At 38.9% G+C, this 14,723-nt stretch overlaps 2 protein-coding genes across 2 annotated transcripts; both read right to left on the bottom strand.

Moving 5' to 3' along the window:
- Positions 1 to 10,411: 10,411 nt before the first annotated feature.
- Positions 10,412 to 11,320, bottom strand: LOC115633283 (trypsin alpha-3-like). The gene has a single exon (XM_030530691.1). It carries the CDS (start codon positions 11,296 to 11,298, stop codon positions 10,513 to 10,515), a length of 786 nt encoding a protein of 261 aa, XP_030386551.1. The 5' UTR covers positions 11,299 to 11,320; the 3' UTR covers positions 10,412 to 10,512.
- A 2,498-nt stretch (positions 11,321 to 13,818) lies between these two features.
- On the bottom strand, positions 13,819 to 14,663 carry LOC115633288 (trypsin alpha-3-like). The gene has a single exon (XM_030530697.1). The coding sequence runs from the start codon at positions 14,641 to 14,643 to the stop codon at positions 13,858 to 13,860; it is 786 nt and encodes a 261-aa protein (XP_030386557.1). The 5' UTR covers positions 14,644 to 14,663; the 3' UTR covers positions 13,819 to 13,857.
- Positions 14,664 to 14,723: the final 60 nt, after the last annotated feature.

Genomic DNA, 14,723 nt, shown 5'->3' with positions numbered 1-14,723 from the left:
TCTATTTGTTTACCAATTAAGCTCATATTATTATTTATTTCATTTAATTTTTTTTGGATGACTAGAAGAAGAAAATCGAATTAGATCTTACGCTTCAATTTAATGGCATTAAGTATTTGTTGAAAAATTATCAAATATAAAATGTTTGCCATTTATGTTTGTATTCATTAGATATTTTATTGATTTTTTTTTAAGTTAATCAATTTATTAAATTATTTACATTGCCTTTCAATAATTCTCGGCACTTTGTCGGCATTGACGACTTGAACAAAAAATAAATAGATAAGAGCTTGGAGTGGCAAAACACTTTTCAAGCCATGCATTCTTAAATGAAAGAAGTCCTTAAAAAATCAGAGGAACATTAACATTAAATTACAAGTAAAAAGCTCACATTAAATATTTTTGAATTAATTAATGTAATTCATGTATTTTCTTAATTTTAATTTGTTCCGAATAAGCCTACAGTTTTGATTTTTCTTTATATGGGACCACAATAACAGAATTTCAAAACTGTAAGAAATTTTTTAAATCATGCTTTTATGCGATGATAACGCCGTAATTCGAACCGATTCGTACTCAGGAAACAACTCGCATTATGGGATTACTTATAGCACGTTGAGCTATGCCAGGCCCCAAGAAATATTTCGCCATCTTTTTCTGAAAGGTTTTAGAAAAGAATGTGTTATTTGTTTATAAAATATTGTTTTAATATAACTTTAAATATTGCAAGGAAAGCGTTTTTGCTTACTATCTCTTTACTATCTATTTTGATGCTCTTTCAAACGGTTTTCGCATTTTTTCTTCTTTCAAAAACACGGAAAACATGGGTGCGGCTTTAGTAATGAATTAAATTAATTAAAACTGAATTGGCAAATGGAGCAGAGAAAGCCCAGTTATCTTCATTGAATTATCTGCCCTAAATGCATACCATCATTTTTTTATAATTCAAAAAACTCTATAAAAACTCAAAATGAAATGAAATTGAATCCAATGCATAGAACTAACTGGGGAAAAAGTGAATTATTTGTAAAGCAATGTTTGGATTTTAATTAATACGTTTTTATTTTGTTGTTTTATAAAAAAAAATCAAAACAAGAAAATGAAATGCAATTCGATTGTTGAAAGGAACAGCGAGAACAAAAGCAAACCTAATTAATTGTAAAGTTACATTTGAAATTCGCTTAATAAGTTTAATTATTGTTGTTTATCCCTGCAAAGCTTTGTGTAAAATATAACGCAATTATGAAATGAAATGCAATTCAATTGATTAAATAAAAGGAGACAGCAAAAAAGCAACTTCAATTCATTGAAAGCCTTTAATATCTGAATAGTAATAAATCTATTTATCTATTATTAGTAATGATTGAAGCAATAAATTACAAGAACAGCACATAATAAATTTAATAAATTAAATAAACACACGAGTAGTTTAATTAATAAATGAAAAATTGAAAACAAAAGTTACTCGAGGGTGGCACTTTATTTCATAAAATAGAAATCTATTTTTTTGCACTTGGCGAAAAAGTGAAAGTGAAGCTTGAAATCGCCGTAAGGTTTAGAAAAACTCTCATAAAAAATAAGAATAAAAGGCAGCCAGCCAGTTATTTTACTGAAACAATTGTAACTTTCCCTGAAAATTACAAAAATAGTTACTTCAGAGAAAGAAGTATACTTGTATGTGCAAAAAAAAGTATTTCGGTCAAAACGAACAAATCAAACTATATTTATAGTATATTTCAATTTGTAGTATTAGCAATTATATACGGAAAGTACAAGTATAACACAACACTTTTAAATGGTTTCAACTTAAAATTTGTTAAATTAAATTAGAAACAGTTCTTTTTGAAATTTTCCTAATATTAGAAAATCTACTTATCTCTACATTTTGCAATATGAAAATATATTTCCTTGACTTTAAAGAAGTAGTGGTTTTAGTTTTAGGAAATGTGTTTTTATGAAACTATGGTTATGGGTTTGAATCAGATTATACCGAGAGGTAAGAAGGGGTTTTTAGGTTTGTACATATTATCTAACAGACTAGTATATACAAATAAATATATATATATATTTTTGTAATTTTGGCTTTGTTCAAGATCTGCCCTAAAATGAAATTAAATATGACCCGGAAACATCGAGCGGTTGTTTCGTTAGGGACAAATATTTTCTTCTTTAAGTTAGCAGCACTGTCCCTCTCAGCTAATGTCTAATTTCCACTCCATTTAATTCAAATATCTCTCCGGGATGGGTGCACTGTTTTGATACGACTTGGGAAATTTAAGAAGAGTCGAGAATCGGGATTACTTTGAAGGTTTATCACAAATAGATTTTAGCCCAACGAGCCAATCGAAATCCCACAATTTAAAAAATGACTAGCAGTTCTACAAATTTTCTAAGAGTGGTCTCATATATTAAAATGACTGTCGTGTTTTAACCAAATCTCCAGGCCTATTCCGCAGCATAATAATAATAAAAAAACTGATTTTACTGAAAAAAAAAAAAAACGATTTTGAAGACTTAACCCAATTCCCGGTACACAGTGGTATTCACGCATAGATTGGAAGCAGGCCTGGCATTATGGCTTTCATTGCCGCATTGTTGAATGCGTCGGAGAAGTCTAGAATTGCTCCCATGTATGTCCTGTGAAAATATTGATCCAAATACACAACTATTGTTTAAAACAAAAGCGACAGCAAAAGTACAAAGCAAGACTATGATTCATAAATAAATCTATTTATTTACAAGTATTGCAAGTAGGGATGGAAGCCTGAAATGAATTATGAAGAACTAAATAAATACAGTTTAATTTGCAAAAGGAGCTGAGATAACAATGCCGACCCTAATTATTAAATGAATAATTGTAGAACTGCGTTTTATATCTAATGAAACATTTTTTTTGCTTGCATTTTTTGTTTCTTAATTGCATTGTGAAGCCAAATACCAGATCTAATTAATGAATTCATTTTTTCATTTCGCTGGCAGTCTGACGGCCAGAGGAGTTAGTTACGAGTGCACTACGAGTATATATAGTATACTTGTAATATCGTACTTTCTGTGTGGAATAAGTACGTTATTTGTATGCTCCTGCTTATGCCATGCCATTGGGAGCCCGCAGCGCGCCAACTGCTTTTCATATTGGCTGCAGGAAGGAGGCAAACAAAAATAAATAGCTGAAGCGGGAAAACAAAAGACAAAAAAAGTGGGAAAAAATTAAAATAGAAATCATAACATGTCAGCACACTTTGTAGCACAGAAAACTAACCAGAAATAATAATAAAAGCGCGCCGAGCAGCCAAACGCAAATATAAGTTACAAGCAAATGCAAATAAATGTGCGAACGAATGTCGATGAGGAGGGGACTTGTGTGTGTGTGTGTGTGTGTGGGAGGGACGGGGACGGGGCCGGGACGGGTTGAGTGCTCGAATTGAGGTGAACAGGTGTGCCAGCTGGCTCTAGCCAATGCCAATGAAAGGAATGTGGTGTGTATGTGTGTGTGTGTGTGTATAATAACGTAATAACAAAGTTGGCGCGTTGGTTTTTATTGCTTTTTGGCTGCGTTTCTATGTCGCCCGCTGTTCTCTCTTATACATATACATATGTATATAAATATATATATATATGTGTGTGTGTGTACAAATGCTGTAAAAACTATTGCAGCAAACAGACAGACAACACACACATGCACACATTCATGCCCACATTTATATGCATGTTTACAAACAAAATGCCAATGGACACAAATGCTATGGAGTGTTGTCATATCAGTGCTAAAGTTACCGCATGACGCTGAAAAGTATGCAACGGCGCTTACCAGGACCCCATCGTTGGTCTACACTGCGCACAATTATATGCATAGACGCCCAAAATGCGAAATATATTGAAACGAAACTCGGTTTGATGAGCACAATATTTTTTTGTAATTTCTCTCGCTCAATTTTGAAGAATTACAGCATTTCTATCTACACTGCAGAAAATTGCAGTTACAAAAAATTCAATATATTGAAAAAAAAAAAAAACAAGTAACAAGTTTGTCAGTAAAAATCGGTTTAATTTTGTACTATATTTGGGAATTAAAGCAATTATATCTGCACTGCACAAAATCGAAATCGAAACAAAATTAAAAGAAAAACAAGTTAACCGATAAAAACTAGTTGTACTTCTTTTTATACCCTGTACCCAAAGGGTGAAAGGGTATACTAGTTTTAAATTTGAGAGTTACAGCATATAAGCCCTGCTCAAAATTTTAGACACTCAATAAAAAAAATTTCAAAAAAATCTAAAAAAACGTAAGTTAGATTGCTGAAATTGAGAATAATGGCAACCACACTGCACCAAATTGTAGACACTTCCAAAAAAATATTCCAAACAATAATAAAAGACAAAATGGGTGTAATTTTTATACCCTGTACCCGTAGGGTAAAAAGGGTATATTAGGTTTGTGCAAAGTATGTAACATACAGAAGGAAGCATCTCCGACCCTATAAAGTATATATATTCTTGATCAGCATGACGAGAGAAATCGATCTAGACATGTCCGTCCGTCTGTCCGTCCGTCTGTCCGTCCGTCTGTCCGTCCGTCTGTCCGTCTGGATGAACGCGAGGATCTCAGAAACTATAAAAGCTAGAATAACCAAAGTTGGCATCCAGATTCTCCTAGGTCCGAGTAAGGACGAGTTTATTTTTTTTTTTTTAATTTTCCCCCCCTTCCCCCGCTGCAGAATTTCGTCAATAGCGTCCACATTTCAAATGCTACCTAAACCAAACTTTGCACACATAATTTATATATAATTGTCTACTGTTGTTCAAAATTTTATTCAATTCGGTCAATTCTAAGAAAAGTTATTAGCGAAACAAATTTTCGCCAGTACAACCCCCACAAACTGCAGCAACAAGTTCGCTCTTCTTCTTCCTCTTTTTGCTGCTGCTATGGGCGCATATAACTCAGTGACGGAAGTTTACATGGGTACAGGGTATTACACTGTCGGGCTTGCTCGACTGTAGCGTTCTCTCTTGTTTTTTTATGTATTTGAGAATTACAGCTAAAAATTTTAGACACTTAATAAAAAAAGTTACAAAAAAATAAGTTATATGATTATACTATTTTCCTTTAGTTGGGAATAACAGCAATCGTATCTACACTGAACAAAATTGTAAGCACTCCACAAAAATTTTGAAAAAAATAAAGAGAAAATATAGGTTTGTTGTTAAAATCAGGCGCAATTTTTTTCTTTATTTTGAGACTTACAGCAATTGTATCTACACTGCACAAAATTATAGTAATCAAAAAAGATTTCAAAAAATCCGAAAAATCAAACAGGTGAAATATTTTGTTAAATCTGAAAATACACTGCACAAATTCAGGGAAACTATGGGTTTGTTGTTAAAAATAAGTTTAATTGAAAAAGTTTGGAAAAATATCAGGAAACCATAGGTATAATGTTTGGCTAAGTCTGAAAATTAATTACAATTTGCTAAACTAAACAAATGTTCACTCCCTCACTCACAATATATCGGAAAAGGTTATTGATAAAAATAATTGCAACTTTTGTTTTCACTTTGAGAATGACACCAATTATATCTACACCGCACAAAATTTCAGGCGCCCAATTTAAGGAGTCAGGGTATTCATACCGATTTCGGATAAGATTTATAATGCTAGTTACATTTAAAAAGAGCGAGTAAAGCGTGTTTAGTTTTATCTGATTTTCTTAGCGTTAGCAACAATCCAGTCATGAAGTACCGCCACGTTGGTATATAGACCTGCAATTTTATTGTGCGGACATTTGATGATCCCCGAAACAATACCGATGATTTCGACAGCCTGGGTTCCCACACCTGGTGCGGTTTTGGCCAACTCCATGGGTTTGACGTTTGCGTTATCCTTCAGATTGATTGATGAGCTCAAAAGAAGAACTCCAATGTGAAAGGAAAATTGACTTATTTTACCAAAATCCTTGTGAGTTATGAACCGATCCACATTTAATAAAATGCCACCATCAGTTTTGTTGGTTGGGAAAACAGTTTGTAAATAGTCATGAATATCTTAATGCATAAATGTCTAATAAGTCTAGTGGCAGGCTTATCTGTTAATAGTTTTCTGGTAGAACTCAAAGCATTTTAAAAATATTTTCAGTCAAGACTAGTCTTGGCACTTTAATGTGTTCTGTCAGACTTTCTGGTTTAGGAGTGAGATTAAAAAGTTAAGACATTCCCTACGACGTCTTTGTTGCTAAAAGTCAAGGGTCTACGGGAAGTTTGTAGAGCTTTGAAAGTTATCTCTTGAATATGGTTTTCGATCCTTCCAAAATATGATTTCCAATTCATCTACAAGTAAGGCTAATTTACTATCTGACTGCAGCTGGAACGATATGCTCCGACCAGAGAGAGAAATAGAGAGAGATAGAGATGGAGATAGAGAAAGAGACATATAGAGATAGAGAGAGAGAGTGAAGAAAGGTAGTAATAGTAGGCAGAGTGGCACAAGCCAAAAGAATCCAGTAAGTTCTTTTCGCGGAAAGAATCGTAGGCGAAGCTGGGGGCCCTTGTGAGAGCTCCTCCATTGGAACTCATTGGTTGAGTTGAATTGATTTTGTTATTTCGCTAAAGGGGGTTATAGTAGCTCAGAAAAATGCTCAGACCAGAGAGCGAGAGAGAAAGAGATACAGAGAGTGAAGAATGGTAGTAATAGCAGGCATCAAAGCCGCAGACAACTGTTGAGAGTGGTGGGAGCCGAGGCAATCCAGTTTGTTTTTGAGCTAAAGAGGTTATAGTAGCTTAGAAAAAGGATCAGACCAAAGAGAGAGAGAGAGAGAGAAAAAGAGATAGAAAGGGAGAGGGAGATAGAGAGAGAGAGATAGAGAGAGAGAGAGTGAGAGAGAGAGAGATACATAAAGAGAGAGTGTAGAAAGGCATTGATAGTTGGCATCAAAGACAAGACAACAATAAGGCTCAGACCATAGAGAGAGAGAGAGAGAGAGAGAGAGAGAAAGAGAGAGAGAGTGAACAAAGGCAGCACCTTCGTGAGATCTCCTCCAGCGAAACTTGTTTCTTCGTTAAAGGGGGTTATAAGTGGTTGCTCGAACGCTTACATCGATTGCGAAACTGTCCCCAGATCCACGCCCCGTCTAATGCTATCCAGTTCTGTGTGGTATTGAAAAGTGTCCCTCGATTTTTGTGCAGTGTAATGATTTGCTTCAACTATTGCCCAACTCTTTCTGTGGCTGTTGTCCTTGCCGTTTGGCGCTTCGTTTCCATCAAATGGCAACGGCATTGCCCGTTAGCGTTTTCATTTCAAATTCAAATGTTGTTTGCATAAAAAACGAGTGAGGACGCTTGAGGACGAGACGAGACGAGTCTGGAGTAGTGAGAAGAGAGCCGAGAGACTAGAGACGTCACGTCGCTGCATTGTCCTGGGCGTTCTCAGCCACTGTCAGTGCCCCTGCCGATTTGATGGCTGGCGCAAAATATTATAACGCCGCACAATTCGGTGGTTGACTGACTGCATGCTAAGTGACAATAACAACAAGAGTCGGACGAGAGAGGATTGTCAGTGGGGTGGGGGGCGGAGCGGGATAAGTGGGCGACTTATACGAGTGTGTGGCCGTCAGAGTCGGGTCGCTATTTGTAAAGTCGTTGGCCGTCATATTTGAAATGAATGTGTCTGTGTTTTTGTGTGTGTGTGTGTGTGTGTGTGTGTAGAACAAACGGATGCGCGCGCCAAATCGAGAATGAAGCAAAATTGCAAAAGACGTTCCTTTTGCTGCAATGTTGGCCAACAGCTGGCACTGCATCGTTGTCCTGGACGCTAGTCTGTCTGTGTGCGTGTTTGGTTAAATGGATTGTTTACTTTGATTACAAAAATATGGCAAACGTTTGCACGTTTGATGTCTCACTGTGTTTTCCGTCTCTCTGTCCCATTTGGACCTTCTATTCACACACACACACACACACACACACACAGATACATGTGTCCATGCAAACAATTGCAATCACACTCAGATACACATACTCGTACACCCATATGGATAACAGGAGACAAATGCGCGCAGCTTCGCGTCCCTCGCTTGGGGCTCTGCGCTTCCAAAATCCAAAAGCTAACATTATTACAAAAAATCTGCAGTTACGAGCATCCTTTGCTCTATTTTTATTATAAGTATTCGAGTGTGTTCAACCCGTCCCCATCCAGTCCCCAACCCCACTTCTCCCTGGCTGGCTGCGTTGCTTTCGTTTTATAGTTTGCTGAGCTCCACTGCTGCAATGCTTAAAGGGAGCTTATTTAGTCATGAAAGCCTCAGAGTCCATACGCCTCGGTAATTTGGGTGGAATCTATTCGATTGGAAAAAACAGAGCCTCCTATGCGATCCTAACGCGGAGCCTAACAGAGTTGAATGCTTAAGAGTAGCGGACTTTGATTTCAAAAAGTGGAGACAGATTGCAAATCAATGTGGGGGCTACACCTTTAGACTATTAAGAATACAGTATCTTAAGGACTAGGACTAAAACTAAGTTAGGATCGCTCAGATTCAAGGTTTGGTTAGGTAAAGTAAAGGCGATGTTAGGTTGAGCTGGATGAGGCCATGATCGGTCTCTTGTCGTTGAGTTAGGTAAGGCGCTGATAGATTAGGCTAAGGGAGGCTAAGAAGGCAAGGTAAGATTAGGTGAGGCTATGTGAGGTTAGGTTTGCTTGGTTAAGGAAACCTGGCTTAGGCCAGACTCGGTTAGACTAGGATCTGCTTGGCTTTGTTAGGTTGCGCTCGGTTGTGCAAGACTCGATTGCACTAGGTTCGCCTTGGCTAGGTTAGGCTTAATCAGGCAAGGCTGGGCTGAGCTAGACTCGTTAGAATAGGATCGGCTTGGTAGGTTAGGGCTAGACTCGTTAGAATAGGATTGCCTTGGCTAGGCTAGGTTAGGCTAGACTCTATTAGACCAGGATCGGTTTGCTAGGTTAGGCTTAATCAGGCAAGGCTGGGCTGGGCTAAACTCTGTTGGACTAGGATCGACTTGGCTGCTAGGTTAGGCTCAATCAGACAAGGCTGGGTTAGGCTAGACTCGGTTAGAATAGGATCGCCTTGGCTAGGCTAGACTCCATTAGACCAGGATCGGTTTGCTAGGTTAGGCTTAATCAGGCAAGGCTGGGCTGGGCTAAACTCTGTTGGACTAGGATCGACTTGGCTGCTAGGTTAGGCTCAATCAGACAAGGCTGGGTTAGGCTAGACTTTGTTGGGCTAGGATCGACTTGGCTGGGTTAGGCTAGACTCTGTTAGGCTAGGATCGGTTTGCTAGGTTAGGCCTAATCAGGCACGGGTAGGTTGGGTTAGACTCTGCTGGACTAGGATTGGCTTGGCTGCTAGGTTAGGCTCAATCAGACAAGGCTGGGTTAGGCTAGACTCGGTTAGAATAGGATCGCCTTGGCTAGGCTAGACTCCATTAGACCAGGATCGGTTTGCTAGGTTAGGCTTAATCAGGCAAGGCTGGGCTGGGCTAGACTCTGTTGGACTAGGATCGGTTTGCTAGGTTAGGCTCAATCAGACAAGGCTGGGTTAGGCTAGACTTTGTTGGGCTAGGATCGACTTGGCTGGGTTAGGCTAGACTCTGTTAGGCTAGGATCGGTTTGCTAGGTTAGGCCTAATCAGGCACGGGTAGGTTGGGTTAGACTCTGCTGGACTAGGATTGGCTTGGCTGCTAGGTTAGGCTTAATCAGACAAGGCTGGGTTAGGCTAGACTCGGTTAGAATAGGATTGCCTTGGCTAGGCTAGGTTAGGCTAGACTCTATTAGACCAGGATCGGTTTGCTAGGTTAGGCTTAATCAGGCAAGGCTGGGCTGGGCTAAACTCTGTTGGACTAGGATCGACTTGGCTGCTAGGTTAGGCTCAATCAGACAAGGCTGGGTTAGGCTAGACTCGGTTAGAATAGGATCGCCTTGGCTAGGCTAGACTCCATTAGACCAGGATCGGTTTGCTAGGTTAGGCTTAATCAGGCAAGGCTGGGCTGGGCTAAACTCTGTTGGACTAGGATCGACTTGGCTGCTAGGTTAGGCTCAATCAGACAAGGCTGGGTTAGGCTAGACTTTGTTGGGCTAGGATCGACTTGGCTGGGTTAGGCTAGACTCTGTTAGGCTAGGATCGGTTTGCTAGGTTAGGCCTAATCAGGCACGGGTAGGTTGGGTTAGACTCTGCTGGACTAGGATTGGCTTGGCTGCTAGGTTAGGCTCAATCAGACAAGGCTGGGTTAGGCTAGACTCGGTTAGAATAGGAACAACCAAAAGGAGCTGGGTAATAATATACTGCTTATGTTGACAGTAAAAATGCTGTCGTCAGTTTAAGGGCTATACATATATTTTAATACATACTTTTGAAATGATGAAGATCAAGTAATCTAAGAGGCCATATTGGTTAAAGGAGAATAAGCTGAAGAGTTGATTGGCTAAGACTTCAAGGCTTCTCATTTGATTTAAGTCAAAAATGAAGCTCAAGGACGCCTATTTTTATTCAATTATTATATTGCTTTCAACATATCTCAATTAAGAGTAATCTCTTCAGCTGCCTTAACTATCCATTCGTGCAGCAGGGCAACATTCGCATATACACCAGAAAATTTTGCGTCCGCACACCCTTCACCCCAAGAAACAATACCAACAAGCTGGTCGTTGTAAACCAATGGTCCTCCAGAGTCGTAGGAACAGGAATCTTTGCCTGGTGCAGCAGCGCAAATCATATCCTCCGTTATTTTCGAACATACTGTTTGGTATTGATTTCTGCAAACTCCTTGATCGACAATGCCAACGTGAGTTCCTTTAAGTGTTTCTGGAATGCCCTGTTCAGTCAATCCCCAGCCTGAAACAAAAGCTTCGGCTCCATTGGGTGGTGGTGCATTAGCCAGTTTAATGGGCCTGACATTCTTCCAATCTTTCAGGTTGAGTTTTGAGCTAAGCAGAATAACTGCAATGTCATACCGAATCGTTGAAGTATTGAATTCTTCGTGCACTTTCATTTTTGATACTTTCAGGAGATAACCGCCTTGGCTACGATTGGTAGCACCCACCCGCACTAACAGATCTGAAGAATTCCTCGGATTTATACAGTGCGCAGCGGTCACAATGACTCTGTCGTTATAGATGGCTCCACCGCAGAAGGGAGTCCTATTTGAGTCTTGTATCGAGACTTGCCAGGGCGCTTGTTCGATGGTAATGTTCTCTCCGCCATAGATGCGACCTCCCCATTGATGGTGCCAGGCACTAGGTATGGGTTCAGCAAGGACCAGTAAGGTGGTTGTTGCGAGGAAAAGCAAACACTTGGTTAGCATTTTACTGCTCTTGTCCCTGAGTTTGGAATCACAGTGAACCCAATATGGCATAACTTGGTTTATATAGAGAAGATATATCTTTGTAGTAAGTTTTATCTTAATAATTCAAAAATGATTGATTGACTCACAAAATTGGATATCGGTTACAAAGTAAAAGCAAATACTTTCCTGACTTGAAATATGAGTTAACAGCATTTGATAATATTACCCATATTTTCTTCCCAACAACATATAGTATACTTGCCAAGTTATCGAAGGCGCGTGTGCCCTCTTCCAGATATCTTGGCTATTGTCTCACATTTTCTTTCGGAAAAGAAATATTGAAAAGAACAGAAAACGGATGATAATGTTGACGTGAACTTAATAATTTGAATAATTTTGTGCTACAAGTATTTCAAAGCAAAGACGCGATAATCTCTTGCTAAGAAATATTAAATTTGAAATGTTGTCTAGACTAGTATCTTACTTAAGAAAGTTTGAAAAAGTCTACCAAGTATAATTTGAAAACCGACTTAGATCGCAGCAAGTCATACTTCAATATCCATTAGCAAGGCGCCTGCTGACACGTCGAAGAAACGGAAGATGATGATATTGCTAATAGATTTATATAAAGCATAAGTAATTAAATAAGACTAAACTCTTAGCTTTAGTATTTGTATTTTGCTATAAGTTTAATTTAAGTTGTTGTAAATAATAACAGTAGTTTTAAAGTTTGACATTTATATAAAAAAAAAACTCAATGGTCGAAGATAATCTTGCTGAAAATTAACTTCGTTTTTCACAAATCATTTCAAAATTAACCAGTGCTTTGGATACATTTCTGACCTATCTTCATACCTTCACTGAAAATATCAATAATTACTTGTAATTACACTGCCAGCCTCAAATCACGGTCAACTATTGTGTGTAATTCAGAGTCTAATTCAATCGATTTCAATATTCCATCGGCCTCAACAAAAAAGCTGTCCTCATATTTACGCCAATTTCTGCATGAGTTCCAATTCCTAATCCAAACCGAAGCTAAAACCTGGTGTCGGACTTGCCTTGGGGTGTTCGATTCGGTTCGGTTCGGTTCCACTCTCGCACACTGGGTGCCTCCATAGTTATGCATATTTATCACTCGGCTTGCACTCTGAGCACCCTTGCAACATATTTACATTTCGTTGACTGCTGGCGAAACTCATTTTGAAAAAATAACATTTTTATTGGCAACAATTCTTCTGTCCGTGGCCGAAATCACGGCACTACCCCCCTCCGCACTCCCCAGCCAAATAGTTTTTACGCGCTCATACATTTTTTTGTGTTTGTTCTGCTTATTCTCGTTGGTTTTTTGTGGCACATTTTATTTTATTAATGCAACTTTGTTTGGCTATCGCTGACGGACGGGCGGACACCTATTCGGGCACCCAAAGCTGCCACCCACATGTCCGCTGCAATCCGCGAATGATTTGGCTCTGAGGTCCTGTCTGGCCATATTTTTGTAACCATTTGTTGTCAGCGCAGCGGAAACGGGGCGTATGTGGTATAATTTTTCTCGCACCCGGCGCTACCAACCGCCACCCATCGACCACATGTCGCTTATGATTAATTGAAGGATTCCCAACTGCTTCAATTTAAACGCAAGTTCTGTTGACCGTTCGTTTTTGTTTTTGTTGCCAAAGCAACGATGATGAGCATCGGCTTTAGGTTGCGCTACTTGCCACCAATAGAGCTGAGCTCGGTGACAAGCGATTAGGATGGAGTTAACCTTTGGGCCTTTTCCGATTTCCTATTGCTTTTATACTCTGTAGGGGTATATTAGGTTTGTGCAAAGTATGTAACACGCAGAAGAAGGCTTCTCCGACCCCATAAAGAATACACATTCTTAATCGGAATGACAAGACGAATCGATAAAGCCATATCCGTCTGACCGTCTGTCTGTATGAACGTCTGGATTTCAGAGACGATTGAGCTCACATACCCCAAACTTGGCATGTAGAATCTCCCGATATCCAGGCAGCACAAGTTTATTTTGATTTTTTTTGGGCTCGATCGGCTGTAGTGTTCTCTCTTGTTTCTTAATTAATAATATCCTCTTCTTCTACTCAGTCTCCAAGCTGCATTATTTACACTGAAGTCGGACTCTTACAGACAATTGCTTTTTTCGTTTCCTCACAGCATTTCACGTTTGAAAACCTACACCTTAAATGAGAAGGAAACGCAATTAAATTTATGTTTTCGAGTTTGTCTTCTATGCCAGATATCAAGATACTTTTTGTACGGTATTTTCCCATATTGATGAAAAACAAAACAATCAAACATTCAAGATTATTGAAATAATAATAATTGAAATTGTTCCTTTATTTAATTATTATTTTATTAAATGAAATTTAAAAAAAATTAAGTTTATATAATAAATAATAATATCATATTTATTTTTTTTTGCTCCAGAAAATTCCTTCATTCTCTTATTTCAATCATTGTATCTTTTGCTATTAATATTCCCAGATGCTGAAAAATATTTAATTAAAAAACAAGTTATTTAGAATCATAATTTAGTCATTTATTTGGAAGACGGTTTCACAAACTTTGCTTCTTCGTTCGGACGAGCTCAGCCGCCTCGTTTATAATCCAACTTCGGAAAACAGCAACGTCGGCATAAACGCCTGGAAGACCTGGTTGATTGCACGATTTTGGGCCCCAAGACACAATGCCGACCAATTGGCCATTCGAAACGAGCGGACCACCAGAATCTGAGTGGCACGCATTCTTACCTTCAGATGCAGCGCAAATCATAGCCTCAGTTACTTCGATGTTTTTGGGAGCATACGAGTTTTTGCAAACATTAAAGCTTACGATTTCAACATCAACACTCTGTAGAATTTCAGGGTAGCCGAACGTAGTTTCCCCCCAACCGGAAACTTTTGCACTTGAACCACCAGCCGGTGTTGAGGTCGCCAGTTCAATGGTTTTCATTTTGCGACTGCCATTAAGGAGGATTGGCTTACTCAGGAGAAGCAGAGCCACATCGTTCACAGCATGGGCATTATTTACATTATAGTATTTCTGATGAATCTTAACCTTTTCCACATTCAACAGTTGGCCTCCTCTGTTTTGTTTAGTTGAGCCAACGCGCACCTTGAGATCTTGGACACGAATGCGATCAACGCAATGAGCGGCGGTTATGATGATCCACTCATTGTAGATTGAACCACCACACAAATGGTGAGAATTATATTGAAGTGACACTTGCCAGGGAATGTCTTCAATACTAGTGTCCTTGCCGCCTATGATGGCCTGGAAGGAGACGCGATCAGCGGCCAGTAAGGTGGCTGCCGAGAGAATCAGAAAGCACTTAATGAACATCCTTCAGTTGCTTGTATTCTCGGATCCCGATGGTTTCAACTGAACGATGGCCCAGCTTATATAGTAAGCCAAAGCTGAGA

Source organism: Scaptodrosophila lebanonensis, unplaced genomic scaffold, assembly GCF_003285725.1.
Source record: "Scaptodrosophila lebanonensis strain 11010-0011.00,11010-0021.00 unplaced genomic scaffold, SlebRS2 tig00001418-arrow-arrow-pilon, whole genome shotgun sequence".
Classification (NCBI taxonomy): Eukaryota; Metazoa; Arthropoda; class Insecta; order Diptera; family Drosophilidae; genus Scaptodrosophila; species Scaptodrosophila lebanonensis.
This window is presented reverse-complemented; position numbering and strand designations above follow the sequence as displayed.

What these genes read in the sequence shown, in the direction of transcription:
- LOC115633283 (XM_030530691.1), bottom strand. Translation starts at nt 11,298, where the DNA reads ATGCTAACCAAGTGTTTGCTTTTCCTCGCAACAACCACCTTACTGGTC.
- LOC115633288 (XM_030530697.1), bottom strand. Translation starts at nt 14,643, where the DNA reads ATGTTCATTAAGTGCTTTCTGATTCTCTCGGCAGCCACCTTACTGGCC.